General features: G+C 26.8%; 2 protein-coding genes across 3 annotated transcripts in view; one reads left to right on the top strand and one right to left on the bottom strand.

The window, feature by feature from the left end:
* The window catches only part of LOC117169126 (ribosomal L1 domain-containing protein CG13096-like), a 16261-nt gene extending 5561 nt beyond the window's left edge, over positions 1-10700 (bottom strand). The window contains exons 1-3 of the mRNA XM_033355299.1: positions 10550-10700; positions 6603-7327; positions 2129-2694 (exon numbers count right to left, since the gene is read on the bottom strand). Of these exons, the coding sequence (XP_033211190.1) occupies positions 2129-2694; positions 6603-7264 (1228 nt within the window). The 5' untranslated portion in view covers positions 7265-7327; positions 10550-10700. The remainder of the gene's footprint in view (positions 1-2128; positions 2695-6602; positions 7328-10549) is intronic.
* Positions 10701-10851: 151 nt separating this feature from the next.
* The window catches only part of LOC117170314 (protein hu-li tai shao), a 132232-nt gene continuing 126594 nt past the window's right edge, over positions 10852-16489 (top strand). The window contains exon 1 of one of the 2 annotated variants that reach the window (XM_033357003.1): positions 10852-11139. The gene's annotated coding sequence lies outside the window, so the exon portion shown is untranslated. Of the gene's footprint in view, positions 11140-14489; positions 14779-16489 lie in introns of those variants that run through there. The other variant, XM_033357004.1, reaches the window with a different exon arrangement.

Below are 16489 nucleotides of genomic sequence, written 5' to 3'. Positions count from 1 at the left end.
CCAAGTGTATAGAGCTCCAAGGAGATTATGTTGAAAAATAAAAAAAAATGTACTCAAAAAAAATTGTTTTTATACTTCATTCTAAGGACTTATTGAACTACCTCGGAACTACCCTCGGAAATTTTTTTTTTTTTTTGGTCAAAGATTACTCTGTTTTAGTAGAAAAATAACTTTCTTGTTGAGAATTCAACTATTTTGTAGAAAATTCAATAATCTGGTAAAATAATTTAGGTTATTTGGTTCCATATTTACGTACTTTGTTGAAAATTTGTCTTTTTTGGAAGAAAATCAATTTTTTGTTTGAAAACACCATTGTTCAATCTAAATGTTCATCTTAAATTAAAATCTTTTTTTGTTGAAATATCAACGCTCAAACACTTTTCGTACAAAATTGAATTCCTTGGTTAAAAACTAATATTTTTATAAAAGTTAATTCTTTTTTCTGAAGATTTATAATTGTAGTCGAAAATTCGTTTTGTTTGTTTAAAAATGTTTTTTTTTTAACTACAAAATTTAAGTATTTTATTGAAAATTATTATTCTCGGGTAAAAAATAAAATTATTTCGTTCAAAATTAGTTTTAAAAATGAAAATTAATTCTCTCGCATAAAAACGCATCTATTTAGTTTAAAAAATTTAGAAACAAAATAAATATAAACCAAAAATTAAACAATAAGTTTTAAATTGATGTTATTTGTTGAAAATTCGTACTTTTGGTAAAAAAAAATTAGCTTTTGGTTTGAAAATTCAAATATTTGTTTCAAAATGTATGTATTTTTTTGAAAATTCATCTTTTCTGATAGAAAGTTAATCTTTCGGATTTGAAAATTTAACTATTTGGTTCGTGATCCTTTCGACTTCTTTTCAAGTCCTTCGCTATCGTCGGGAGAAACCAACGGGTGAAAGCAATCTGAAACATAAAATAAAAAAACATTTCTGGTTATCATAATTATTTCAAAATAAGTGCAGTGGTTCTTGAAAGTTAATGGTTTTTTTTCATACAGTATTTTGGAATCATTATTGTTCATGAGGATCAATTGGAGTTGTAATAAAATAATCATGTGAAAACCATCAACTTTAAGACATTTTTACTGAAAAGATCATTTAAAAAATATGTACTTACGATCGCAATTGCACCGTTGGTGTTTTCAGGATCATCAGACAGACGACTTCTAAGAAAATGAGTTAATTTTCCTCAACGAGAATAACTTTATCGTTGACTTCATCCTGTGCTTGACGAATATTTTCTTTCGATAACCTTCTTCATAACCATTTCTTTTTAGAGTTCTTCTAACATCGGTTCAGCAGTTAAGCTTTAGATACAAGCCCCCCCCCCCCCCCCCCCCCCCCCACGAGAGGTGATTGTTCAAAATTTCCTTGTTTGATTGGAAACTTATTTGGTACAATTTCAACAATTTTATTCAAATGTTTTATTCTCTTTTTGTAGAGACTTCACCTGTTTATTACATATTTTTATTATATATAAATACATATTTTTTCTAGAAATTCAACTATTATGTAGAAAATCCATTTTTTCTTTGGTTCATTGATTCAACTTAATCTGTTTTGGATGAACACTCAACTATTTTGTTCTAAATTCGTTTTTGATTTTAATGAATTTTTTTGTTGAAATATTAATTATCAAAAATATTAATTATTACATTTTTAGTTGAAAATTAATCTTTTAAGGATGAAAGTCAAGCTACATTCACAGAAGTTCTTTTTTTGTTGTTGTTGAAGATTCATAATTTTTGTTGAAAATTTCATTTTTTCAGATTTTTTTAAAAATAATTTGCTGAAAATTCAACGGTTTTTGTAGAAAATTCGTCTTTTTGGTTTAAAAAATCCATTTTAAATCATTTTTTATTTAAAAGTACTCTCCCATTTTCTTGGAAAATATAACTAAATCGACAAAATTAGCAAAATTAAATCGTTTACGAAATATTTGAGGTTGGTATAATTAAGAACTTTGTAAAAAAAAAAGCGGGGGAAATTGGGTTTAAATCCTGAATTTGAGAAGTTTCTGGAATATTTTACATTTCAGGGGGAAAAATGGGAAAAAGGGATTAGGTAAACAAGACGACGCTCTGTGATTCCTGTAAATGATTATGAAAATAAAGTTAACTTACTCATTGTAATGTAGATGGGAATTGCAAGACTCTTTGGCGTTTTAATCAGCACAGATCGAATGTTCTCCCATTTACCCGGGAAATTTATAGAGAGACTATTACATGCAGCCTCGATATTTTCAACAATTTCCGATTTTTTCATGGAAGTCGTTCCAATTTGGCATATATGCGTATCTCCGTTCGATGCCAATTTCATAGTAGTTTTACTTAACGCGTAATCAATTTCGTGCTTTAAATCCTTGCTGCCAATTCGAATGGAAGTGGGCAGTTTTCGCTTTTTGGTGAAGAACTTTCCAAGCAGGCGGGCTACGTGTCCAGAAATTTTTCCCTCCACCAAAAAGTGGTCGTAGCTGTTCACGAGATTTCTTTTCAGCTCAAACTGATTGTATTCGTTTTTGAGCTGATTTATGGGTATTATGGTCTTAATTTGCGTGCATTTGTGAGCCTTGAGCAATTCCTCAATGTGGTCCACTGATGGTTCGTGATCTCTTCGACGACCTCTTTTCAAATCCTTTACTATTAAGGCAACGTCATCGTCAGGAGACACCAATGTGTGTGGAAGCAATCTTGAACATAAGATAAAAAAACACTTCTTGTTATCATAATAACTTCAAAATGAGAGATGCTCTGTTAAGTTAATGGTTTTCTTCATACAGTATTTTGGAATCATTATTGTTCATGAGGATCAATTGGAGTTGTAATAAAATAATCATGTGAAAACCATGTTTCTAATGAAACGATCATCAGAGAGTACTCAAATCCTGGAAAAAATGCCCAGACAATTGTAGGTTGTATTCTTCACAGTACGGAACCAAGGAAATATTTCGCATTTTTTTAAACAATCGACTCGAAATATCTATATCATAAATAATGTTTTTTTTTTTCAGTTTCTAGGGATTCACTTACAGGGTGGCTGTTTTAATCGAAGAAAAAAATTCCCGATCATTTCACGGTTTTTTCCCCGTTCGCAAACATTATTCACGGTCAATGAAATTCAAAAAATCTAACTCTGTTCTAAACATTTTTCCATTTAAAGCAATAAACAACAAATTAAATTTACACGTATGAAATGGAAGGTACTAACACTTATCAATTGAAATTTTTTAAATGAAATGCAGATAAACTGCAAATTTAGATCTTTTATAAATTATAGATTTCAAAGATTCAGATTAAATTCCAAAAATATAAATCCACGTTAACATTTTCAATACTCTGAATTAATGAATCAAGCAATGAACTTTAACAATTTTCAAAATTATATTTTTTAAAGTAATTTTAAGCTAGACAAATTAAAAAAAAAATTATTCCAAAAATTTTTTAATTCGAAGTTAAATTATTTTTATTTTAAACAGTTTAAGCATCTTTCAAAGACGTAAAAAATGTATTTCAAAACATTGAGAAATCTAGAAGTGGTTTTATATTTTTCCAAATTTAAAATCATTGTTGAAATTTTCACGAAACGTTTAAATATATTTTTAAATGAATTAAATTTTTCCTACAACTTTAAGAAAATCCTGCAAATTAAAAAAAATCCTTAAAATTTGAATTTATAAATAACAATAGGAACACTTATTAATTGTAGGAAAAATTAGAGTAATCTTAAAGAGATATTTAGAAGTTTTAAAAATATCAAAATTAAATTTAGAACTTTAAATGATTTCAAATCATTTACACCAAGTTTGTGACACGAAAAAATTGGGCTATTCAAACCGAAATTTTTGTGCAAATACCCACAGCCGAATTTAAAACAAAATGCAGATTTTTGCAGATTTCAAAAATGATTAAAATAGAAGCTGGAAGATTTTAAGGATTTTTTTTAATTTGCAGGATTTTCCAAAAGTTGTAGAAAATTGGGTTAATTTAAAAATGTATTTAGAAGTTCTAAGCAAAAATGTTAACACACTTCTTTTCAATTACTTGAAGACATTTTAAGTTTTTAATTAATTTTGAATCTTTTCAAAACTAATAAAAATAATATATGAATAAATCGATTTATTTAATTTAATATAACAAAAATATAAAGGAAGATCTAAAACATTGAATTAAAAATATTTTATTGATGAATCATTAAAATTTTTATTTAAAAATAAAATTATCGGAATAAATGGTATTATATTAATCTCAATTCGTATTAAGACTTTCGAATTCAAACGGTTACAATCTGGAAATTTTCAGATTTTGAACGGATTTAGAATTGTTTTGTCAAATCATTTATTGTTCAGTTTTTATATTTTAATTATTTACAAAACTGTTGAAATTAAACTTGGACAAATTTTTCTTCTGAAAATTCGTAAAATTCCCGGTCAAGGAATAAATTCACTGTCATTTCCCGGTTTCTCGGTCCATAGGCCACCCTGAATTAATATGTTCAATTTAGAAAGCTTTGACCAATTATATTACAAGATATTCTTAAATATATTAGCACCATCGATTAATTAAATAATTAAATACTAAAAAAACAATTTATCATTTCTTGAATTTGTCTCTGATGTCATTTATCTTATCTTCTTATAGTTAAAACTACGCGCATATTTAAGTAAAATTAAGGCAGGTCTCATATTACATTAAATTTAAACCGCTTTAAATTCCTAACTTTTCAAGTTGTTGAATTTTTATCTAAAGTAGTTCAATTTTTAACCAAATAGTTCAACTTTTAACTGCAAATTTGTTTTCATTAAAAATGAAATACTTGAATTTTATCTAAAAAAAATTAATTTCCCACAAAAAAGAACAACAAATTTTCAACCAGTGATGAGTTTATAACTAAAATTATGAATATTTAACTGGAATATTTGAATTTTCAACTAACAATATTAATTTTCTAATAAAAAATATGATATTTAAAAAAATATATTAATTTGCATTGAAATAGTTGAATTTTGAAAAAAAAAATAAAAGCTAAATTTTCAGTAAAGAAAATTTTCAACCAAGCTCTTGAAATTTCAACATGAGTGTTTAAAAAAGATTAATTTTCAAATAAAAAGATCAATTTTATACAAAAAAAAATTATTTTTCAACAAAATATATAAATTTTCATTGAAATAGTTGAATTTTTAACTAAAAAAAGATGTTTCCGATTAAAAATGGACTACTTAAATTTCATCAAAAAAGAATAATCTCCGACAAAAAAGAACAACAAAATTTCAACCAGAGTAATGAATTTTCAACTGAAATGGTGAATATTTAACTGGAATACTTGAATTTTCATTTAGAAATAATAATTTTCTATAAAAAAAATTGGTTTTTTAAACGAAATATATGAATTTTCATGAAAATAGTTCAATTTTTAACTAAAAAGGCCAAATATCAACCAAACAGTTGAATTTTGAACTAAAAAAAAAAATAAATTTTTAACAAACAATGGAATAGATAAATTTTCAGTTAAAAAAGTTCATTTTCAACTAAACTATTGAAATTTCAGCTAAAAATGATGATTCTTCGGTTTATTTTAAATACAAAATATGAACTTTTAACTATAACGATGACTTTTCAGCCAAGAAGATTCATTTCTAACAAACAAGACGATTTTTAAACGAAATACACGAATTTTCAAAATAATGGTTACATTTTCAAACAAAGTGATGGATTTTTAACTAAACTGATGAAGCCTCAACTGGAGTAGTTGAATTTTAAACCGAAGGGATGATTTTTTTAAAACTAAAATGATGAATCTAACTATAATAATTGAATTTTCAACCAAGAAGATTATATTCTGTAAAAAAATGACGATTTCAAATAAAAAACAGACAAATTTTCAACCAAAAATTAAATAACAAAAAGTGTGGAATCTATTACTATTTTAATACATTGCATAGTTACGTTTTCAGTTTAAAAATATAATTTTCTAAATAGTTACATTCTCAAACATATGCAATGAATTGTAAACCAAAATGATTAATTTTTAACCAAAGATTTTAACTTTCAACCAAGAAGATAAATTTTTAACTAAAATAATGAATATTCATCTAAGAATACTTGATTTTTCAACTAAAAATAATGAATCTTCGTTGAATTAAAAAAATATATGAATATTCAACTAAAATTATGCAAAATTCTAGTAAAATAATTATGTTTTCAGTTAAAAAAGATGACTTTAAAAATAGTTACATTTTCAAACTAAAAATATGAATTTTCAACTAAAATGATGAATGTTTAATTAGAAATATCAATTTTAAACCGAAAAGATGAATTTCTAACAAATGAGTAACTTTCAACCAAGAAGATGAAATTTTAACTAAAACGATGAATATTCAACTAAAATACTTGAATTTTTAACTAAAAATATTGATTTTTAAACAATATTATTTTTTGCTGAATTTCGAACTAAAAAAAAGACAAATTGTCCACAAAATAGTTAAATTTTGAAATAAAAAAAATATTAATATAAATTAAGAACGCTCTCGAAAAAATTCCCTTACATGTTCCGATTTTCCAGGTAAAATAGAAACACTGATCATATATAAAAAATACTTACAATCGTAATTGACGCGTTGGTGTTTTCGGAATCTTCATGGAGACGACTTGCATAAAAATGGGTGAATTTTCCTCAGCGAGAAGAACTTCATTGCTGACTTCATCTTCAGCTAACTTAAGAATAGCTGCGACACTCTTTTTAACGTGCTGGAGTGACAGCGGTGCTTTAGAAATTTTCTTTGCTTCCTTCTTAATAACGATTTTCTTTTTGGGATCTTCTGACCCTTTTTCTATCTTCACTTTTTGTGTGATTACTTGAGTGTTTTTAACTTTCTGCTTTTTCACCTTTGGTGAAACTTTATTATCCGTATTTTTCGCCTTTTTAATCTCTTTCGTAATTTCTTCCTCTTTTATTTTTTCCATCTTTACCACCTGGGGTGATTCAAGAGTCTTTTTGCTTTTGGCCACTTTTTTGAGTGGCTTTGCAACCTTTTTGTATAATTTACTAGAGTCTCCATTTTCAACATTTTTTAATGTTTCTTTGAGAACTTCTTTCTTAGACTTAAGTTTCTCTTCCTTTATTTGGAGATTCTTTTTCTTAGTGACGCGCGAAGGAGATTTTACGGATTCTGTAGGTTTACAGAGTTTTTTATTCTTATTTTTAGGAGCCTTTTCTTTTTTGAATCCAGAGCCCAAAGCGACGCGACTTGCCATCACGTCCATGGATTAGGCGATTTTTTTCAAAATGTGAGACTGATTTTAATTTCTTACATTGGTAGGTGGTTCCTGAACAGAGAAAGTTAACGAGTTCATTTTTAACTGTTTGCAAAAATGACTGGTGGTGAAATTAAATAAAATTTTCCTAACTGTAAATTTGATCTCTTTACTGTTTAAAAACAGGGTAACCGTTTTAATCGAAGAAAAAAATCCTCGGTCATTTCCCGGTTCACAAACATTTTCCCGGTCAATAAAATTTAAGAAATCGAACTCTATTATAAACAGTTTTCCGTTCAAAGTAATAAAAAAATGAACAATAAATTAAAGCATTCAAAGTGGAAGTCTTGAATTTTAAACTTTTAAAATTGAAGTTTAAAAGTTTTTCAATTCAAAAATTTTGTATTAAAGTGCTCAATAATAATTTGTAGGTATAAACTGGTAGGTACTAACACTTTTCAATTGAATAGTTTTAAAGGAAATGCAGATAAACTGCAAAATTTAGAATTAAGTTCCAAAAATATAAATCCACGTTAACATTTTCAATAACCTAAGTTAAGGAATGAATCAAAGTACTTTAAAAATGTTCAAAATTATATTATTAATATATTTTAGGTTAGAAACATTAAAAATTTAAATTTTTTTAACTTGAAAGTTCTTAAATTAGAAGTTAAATTATTTTCATTTTAAATAGTTTAAGCATCCTCGAAAAGCTTTAAAAGTTTTATTTCAAAATCTTGAGAAACCTAACAGTTTTAAATTTCTTTAAATTTAAAATTATTATTTAAAATTATTAATATATATTATGAATATATTATATATTAATATATTAATAAATATTTAAAATATATTTAAAATATATTTAAAATGAAGTTTTTGAAACGATGTCACATAATTTAAACAAAGTGTGTGTATCGACAAAATTCGACTATTCTTACTGAAATTTCGGTGCAAATGCACGAAACCTAATTTAAAACAAAATGTTGATATTTGCAGATTCAAAACCAAAAAATTTAGAAGCTTTTTAAGAATTGTGAAAGGCCCCAAAAGAATAAAAACATTTTCTTAATATTCCTAAGCAAATTGAAAATGATTTTGAGAGATTTTCAAAATTGTCACAGAAGACCCTGGAAGATTTTAAGGATTAAAAAAATGGTAGGATTTTCTAAAAATTGTAGGAAAAATTCTATTCAAGTTTTACATTAATGTAGAACCTTTTCAAAACTTATAAATATCTCTTAAAACTATTCAAATTTTCTTTTTACAAATAATAAGTATTTAATTATTATTTCTACATAAAAATTCAACAATTTCGCTTACGAATTGAATATCTTTTAAATAGAACAATAAAAATTGTAACGTTAAAATTTTTCCGAAATTTTAACAATTCAAAGCTATCTATATCAAACAAGTAAAATTCAAATTATTTAATTTTAAATATTTGACTTTAATTTACTTATATTAAATTAACAGTCAAATATTGCTAAATATTAAATAATTATTCTTTTTCTTAATTACAAATTTTTAAATTAAATGGGTTAAATGTGAAGAATTTAGACCAGAAATATTTCTAATTTTATAAAAGACTTTAATTCCGAATATATTATAATTATGTTATTTTTAAATTGATAATAGTCTGGAAATTCCTAAACTTTAAACGAATTTAGAATCGTTGTATCAAATAAATTATTGTTCAGTTTTTAATACTTAGAGTACAGATCCATTTTTTTAATTATTTATTTATTAATATTTACAGTTGGTAAAATAATACTGTTTTTTATCAAAAAATTTCAACTTTAAACGATTCTAATTTTTAATGTTTTAAGTCTTTAAAACTGCACTTTGAAATTCTTTAAATTAAAAGTGTATGCTTAAAAATCTAAATCTAAAGTGAAGAATTTTAAAGTCAAAGATTTTTGAATGACGCATTGTAAACCGAATCATACCATAACTGAAAAAGGTATCAATTTAACTAATTATTTTTAAACTGTTGAAATCGAACCAAAAGGGCCAAAAGGTCGAATACTTAGGAGACAGTTGAATTTTCAAAAAAAAAAAAAACTATTCTACCAAAAAATATGAATTCTGATTTAAAAAGGGACGAATTATCTATTAACTAAGACGAATTTTCAAAAAATCAGTTTAATTTACAATTTAAAAAAAGCTTTTTAGAGAAAAAAAGACATTATTTAGAGAAAATAGAATTTTTAATCCAAAAGGACGAATTTTGTATCCAAATAGTTTCATTTTCTAATAAACAGGATAAACTTTCAAACAAAAATGGAATAGCTAAATTTACAGATAGAAAAATTATTTTTTAACCCTAAAAGATTAATTTTTAACAAAATAGTTCATTTTTAAACTAAATAGATGAATTTTCAATTGAAATTATGAATCAACAAAAATTTATTTTTGGCCATTTAATAGAATTATCAATTAAATAATTGACAAATTCTAAACGAAAAATGTAAAAATTCATATTAACAAAAAAAAAAAAACAATTTAATTTATTAAATTTAAAACAGCCAAAAAGAGGAATTTTCTACAAGAAGCTTCAACTTTCAACTCAATATGAATTAATTGACAAATAATTTAATTACCAACCGAAAAATACGAACTTTCAACAATACATTTTATTATTAAGCTAAAAATAAAATAACAATCCTACAAAACCGTTCAACTTTGAACTGAAAGCGATTAATATCTAACCAACAATGGAACAGTCAGTTTTGCACTTTATAAAATTAACTTTTAACCAAAAAAGAAAAAAAAAGAAGAATTTGCAACAAAATAATGAAATCTCTAATCAATAAATTGAATTTTTAAGGGAGTAAGTAATTTAACTTTCAGCTAAGAAGCAAAATTTTCATTCCGAAATTTAACAAATACCTGAATTTTCAACTAAAAACGATCAGTTTTCCCAAAAAAATTGCTGATAAAATTACTTAAGCAACAAATAAGCAATATCATGTACAACAAAGATATTCAAAATAACTTTGTAATTTACAAAAACCCTATTTTTTCTGATGTAATTAACAAAAACTCCATTATCTCACTACAAAGCCGGTTCCTCAAAAATTATTTGTACTGACTTTTACTATATTTCTAAAAACCAAAAATCAAGGCAAACATTTACGGTGTAACTCAATACAAAATTAAAATACAATAAAATATCATAGAATTAGGAAAGACTCAAAAAACACGTGGGTTAAACATTTTTCAACTGAACTTAACCTATCAATGTCATTTCAGACAATCTACAAACAATGTAAATTAGAAAATATGCACACTTACGTTTACTTCAAACTAGAAAATCTCAACAAAATTAACAGAAAGCTTAAGCGATCACGGATCGCAATAGAAAAACTGGATTTAATAATTTCTGATAAACTCCAAGCGTCTCTTTCGGAGTGGAGGACATTTGCACGACCATTAGTCAATGCTGCCAACCCTCATTTTCGTAATCCAATCATTGTCGAGCTCTATAGGAATCCTGCAATCATACAAAAAGTCCAATTTCGGAGCGCACGTCGCCATTTTCATTGATTCTTTTGAATGCGTTTTGGAACACACAATCGCGAGCATGCGCAAAAAAGATGCGCGCGGCGCAGAGTGAAGACGCTTTACGATCGCGGTAATCGATTTGTTAGTTAGCTATGCAGTTTTTCGCGAATCTCGCAAAGATTTGCTCTTAAAAGAAGTAAATCTGGAGATCGCGATTTGTGCCAGCCTCGTGGTGCTGATTAGTTGACAGTTTCGGAAGGTGCCACGAGGGAGGGTGTACGCCGCACGCAACAACTGCTCGGTGATACTAAACGGTTCGTGCTTCGTGGGCGAGTTCCATCGAATTTTGGCTCCACGGATATTTTCCAACTTCTCGACAGGTGAGTGATAAATAAACTCTCCGAATGTGTAAAAAGATGGACGTTTCTCTCTTCTCTTTTGCAAGATATATTTTTCTGTCAGTTAACGGTCAGTCAACGCTGGTTGTCAAAAAATGACTTTTGTCTAGGGGTGTGTCACAGTGTTCAGCGGCAATACGATACACAATCTTTGTTGCGAGATAACACTGCCTGTATGTAATGAGACTTTTATTCAGAAAAGACTGCTAATTGCAGTGACTTGTCATATCGATTTGAAGGGCGTAAGGGCAGCTCCTTCGGCTAAAAACAGCCGCCATTTGCACTCTTGTCGGCATTTCTATGGTTATTCGAAAACTATTATGTTTGTAAATTTCGTAATAATTTTGACTCTAGCCAAAGGGAATCCTAGGCATTTTTGTAGAAGTAGCTTTAATAATTGAAACCGGTTTGATTGTGGCATCCCTCTTCATTAGAAAAGTGTATTTTTTTCGGTTATGAAAGTTGTTATTTTCGGTTCGCTTTCCAGGAAATTCAGTGAGATTCAAACAAGTGAATCTCGATCTCCCATTTTAGGAACGTATTGTTATCGCGTTCTAAATTCCTTTCATAATGAATCTAAGGTGATATAAATTATAGCTGGTTGACATGTAGCTCGTTAGATTCTTAACTTAAAAGTTAGTAGAAAATTAGTTATTGGGTAATTTAGAACAGTTAAGAAATATTTTTTAAATTTTTATTCGAAAATGAAGTGAGGAGTACAGATTTACCGATATTCGGTGAACCAAGGCACTTTCTTTTTTGGGCTAGAATGAAACGCAAGTTAAATTTGTAGTAACATCACACCTCCATATAATAATTCAGACAGCTTACGGTACGACAATAATAGTATGTCCTTGTCTGAAATATTACATGATTTCACGGCTATTTATAGGAAATAGTCGAGCATTTAAATTTGAAATGATTGCCTTTACAAAGAAAATGACAGCTTCGAAAATTGTAGAGAAAAATGCCGGAAGAAGTTATCCATTCTTACAAAATGGATACTCTGACAAGTGACAAAAGGATTTAATTCCCCAGTTATTATAAAATTTTCTATAATTAAAAATCGGGAAATACTGGCAAACCTTGACACAATCTCATTTACGATTGTATCCAGAACTTTAAGGTTTTTAATATATTCTGCGGTTGACAAATTGTCACAATCGAGGTTCAATGGCCGATTTGATTGACCGAATTTAAATTACGCCCTGAACTTTGAAAATAGTTAAATTCTATCTGATATTGACTGATCATTTTTTTCAATTAATTCAATATGAAGTCAAATTCATTAGAGTGAATTAAACTTAATTTAAATAAATTGAACTGAAGTCAAAAATGCGTTTAGTAAGTTTCGGTGAAACTAACCAAAGTTACAATCTGGATCAAATATTTTAAATAAATTATGATTCTTGTTTTACTTTTGGAAACATTAAAGACTGATTTTTTCTTGATTTATTTAAAATTACCTCTTTTTCCCATATATTTGAAAAAATTCCCCTTTTCTCTTTAAATATACAAAAATAAAAATGATCGAAATCGGTAAATGTATGTAAATGTAATAACAATTACTCGTTTTGCATTAACAAAAATATTATATTGAAAACCAGGATGTCTATCGTTATTTATTATAATTAATATAACTAAATAAATCAATTTTTTGTTACAATAGTAATTTCACTATAATAATAAAATGCATTTCTATAACATTGGAGAAGTTAAATAAATTACTTGAAAATAAATAGATAGAAAATATTTCGTTACACAATTTTATAATTATGTATACTGGAAAGTGTGACGATTTAATTATCAGCGATGGTATTTTTTAAAAGAAAAAATATTATTGATTGTCAGAAGGATTTTAAACATATAAAAATTGTTTGTTTAACTTCTTTTATTTGTTAAGGCTTTCATTTCAATGTGATGAATGTTAATGAACTGTTAATTAAGCATTTAATATTTTGTTAGTCATCTTGTTTTTTTTTTTTATTGATTCATTTTAATTCGAAAGTATATTATATTTTTTGACCTTAATTCGTCTCTTTTGGCTGAAAACTGAACGATTTTATTGAAAATTCAATTGCAGGGTTGAAAGTTAATATCTTGCTAGAAATTTAATTTTTTGTGTAGAAGTCAAATGTCTGATTGAAAAGCAATATTTTGTGTGTGTGTGTGTGTGTAAAATTCATCTTTTTGGACTTAAATTTACAACGTTTTCTCAAAATTATTTATGTACTTTTTTGATAATGTATAAAATGTGTGGTAACAATTTAGTATTTTACGGTTCGAAGTTCAACTTTTATATTTTTTGGCTTCAAAATTCAACAATTTTATGGAAATTTCAACTATTTTGTTAAAAATTATTTTTTTATATTGGATTTAAATTTCATATTATTTTTGGTTGAAAACTCAACTATTTTGTTTAAAATTAATTTTTTCATACAAATTGATATTCTCGGTTTAAAACTGTGTTAAGGAAATTCCTCTTTTTGGATTGAAATGTTAACACGTCGAAAATTCAGCTGTTTAGTTATAAATTAATTTTTATTTTGTTAAAAATTCATATTTAAGTGTTGAAAATTGAAGGGTTTTCTCTAAAAGTAGTCTTTTTGGCTAAAATTTTAACAATTTTATAGAAATTTCAAATATTTCGTTGAAAAATAACATTTTTATGTAAAATTCAACTTTTTTGTGTTTAAAAGTAGAACGTTTTCTAACAAACATTCTACTTTTCAGGCTGAAAAATGAACTTTTTTGTAGAAAGTTAATCTTTTTGACTTGAAATGTTAACAGTTTGTTATAAAATTCATATTTTCGGGTTCAAAAATTCTAGTTTTTATCTTGAAAACTTACCCTTTATTAAAAACTCGTCTATTTGTAATTTAAGTTCATATTTTTAAGCTAATGTCACCTGTTTTTTATTTCAAATTAAAATCTTTTTTTGTGGATAGATCAATATTTTTTTTTCTTTGAGAAATAATCTTAGTTTTTTTTGTTTAATTTAACCACTTGGTTAAAAGACTGTTTTATCGAAAATATTAAATTAAGCTATTTACTTTATTTTAAAATTTTCGTTTTATCAGTGCAATAAAATCGTTACAATTGTTAACAATAAAAAATTTATTGCAAGCGATAGAAGGCGAGTTTATTTATCGATCGTGACTGGAAATCGTATCAGAGAGCAAAAACCGGCAACTCTGACGGTTCACGTGCGATTGGTTTAGGGCAAGATCGACTGACTAGTGGGGGTGACTAACCCCCAATGCCCCCCTTCCTCCCCAACATTCGTGTTCACGGACAGACAAGTGAGCTCCAAACGGCGTCGTGACACTGGCTCGTCCGTATCTATTTTCATTCCTGTTCATCGAAAATTAAAACGATACTCGAATATTAAAATTACGAAACGCTCCCGCGTGACCTTACTTTGTGTGATAGTGGCCAAGAAAAATTGAAAGTGTTTTTGCTCGATTTTTCGACGTCCCAGTTCAATAGTTTTTGTGTTGTGTCTTGTGAAAGGATTTTTTTCTTCTCACCATACCAGGGTTACTGGGATTCATTCCAGGAAGCGTGCACTACTCAATGTTTTCTTCCACACCTCTCTCGTACTTCCAAGTAACCGGATTGGTGAGTTTTTTTGTGGCATTCGATTTTCGTTGTTGCAAAAAATATACTCATATTTATATCGACGATAATAAGAAAGATTTTGTGCTGCTTTATAGCTGTTTAATGGTGTGTTGCCATAAGCAATCAATATTTTTAAATATTTTTGTTTGAAAGTTTCTTTCACAACTTTTGTGTCATTCTTTCACAAAAAATGGTAAAGATTAAACATTTATTTTGACACGCAGAAAAGAGGAATCAAATCTTTTCATAAGAAATGTATTTTTAAATAATGTTTAAATGATTTTTTTAACCATCTATGTTATTAGCAGGGCTGCCACACAGTCAGTTTTAATCGCCTTTTTTCTTGAATGATATTTTAATCACTTATTTCAATAAATTAAATGAGAGAATCCACTGATTTCTGTTCTTAATTGCATTATTTTGAATTTATCCTGCATTTTTTGAAATTCCGGTGCAAATCGCGGAATTGAATTTATCTTTATGGATTTTATCATATTCAATTTATCATGGTTTTATATAAATTTCATCATATTTCCTTGAATTCTTCTAACCCCAACAAATTTTACTAAACCAAATGGAATAATTTTGATTCTTTTTCAATTCTTTTGAAATAATGTGTACTTCATCCGGGATACTTATTCATTTAGCCTGAATTCTTTTTAATTTTATTAATTTACCCTAAAACTTGTTGGATTCTTCTAAATTCACACCATTCAGTGAAACCCCGAAATCTTTAAAGTCGCCTTGAATTCTAATCATTTATTTTGAATTCCCTTTAGTTTGTCTCAATTTATTCCAAATATAATGAATTCAGTAAATTCTTTTAGGAATTTTATCTCATTCCTGTAGTTTCTCTTATATTTTGATGAATTTACTCAAACTTCATTTAATTTCTTGTTTTATTTTATTCATTTAAATTCTGTTGATTTTTTCTGAATGCTTCTCACTACGATTTTACTTAATTCGATGGAATTTTTTTTAATGGCTTTTTATTGTAATCTTTCAAATTCTTATGAATTTTCTCATTAGCATTAGTCAGTTTTTGGGTTACAAATTCAAATTTAGAAATTTATTAAATTCAAATTGTTCCAGTTAGAAAATTCAATTTTTCAGTAGATGAACCCAGATAATTAAATTATATAATTATTTTACTTTGTAGATTTTAATTAAAAAGTGTGTACCTTCTAATGCATTTTTTTAATATTTCAGCTTCAAGTTTTTCTTAACGTGTCTATTTGAAATATACCATTAAAATAAGTTTTCAGCGCTTGAAACTTGTTGCACTCAGGCAGTAGTTATATTGGTATTACAAAATATTGTTCTTTGTTTATTTTATTATAAATAATTTATTTAAGTGGATCAATATTATACAGATGCATTATATTATTTTTATGTGGCTAAGCATTTAATTTTAGTTATGCAAATTAATTAATGACATTTTGAATTTAAATGTAAAAAGGTTAAATTACATATAGTAGATAATTCTTTAAGTTAAAAAACTTCACTAAACGCCGTAACATATTCTGGTTTTGAATAGAATAATTTTGCAGATGTAAGACAAAGAGTGGTTCTCATACTTCTTACGTACATTCACTAATTTCAGAGAATTTCCCACATAATTCAATATTGAAGTCTCAAATATCATATATTTAAAGAGAAAGGGAGAAGTTTCTCGTGAATATGGGGAAAAGGGGGAAGTCCCTGATCCCTG

The sequence above is a fragment of the Belonocnema kinseyi genome, chromosome 3, assembly GCF_010883055.1.
Source record: "Belonocnema kinseyi isolate 2016_QV_RU_SX_M_011 chromosome 3, B_treatae_v1, whole genome shotgun sequence".
NCBI classification, from domain to species: domain Eukaryota; kingdom Metazoa; phylum Arthropoda; class Insecta; order Hymenoptera; family Cynipidae; genus Belonocnema; species Belonocnema kinseyi.
The sequence above is the reverse complement of the archived record's forward strand: the minus strand, read 5'-3'. Positions and strand labels throughout refer to the sequence as shown.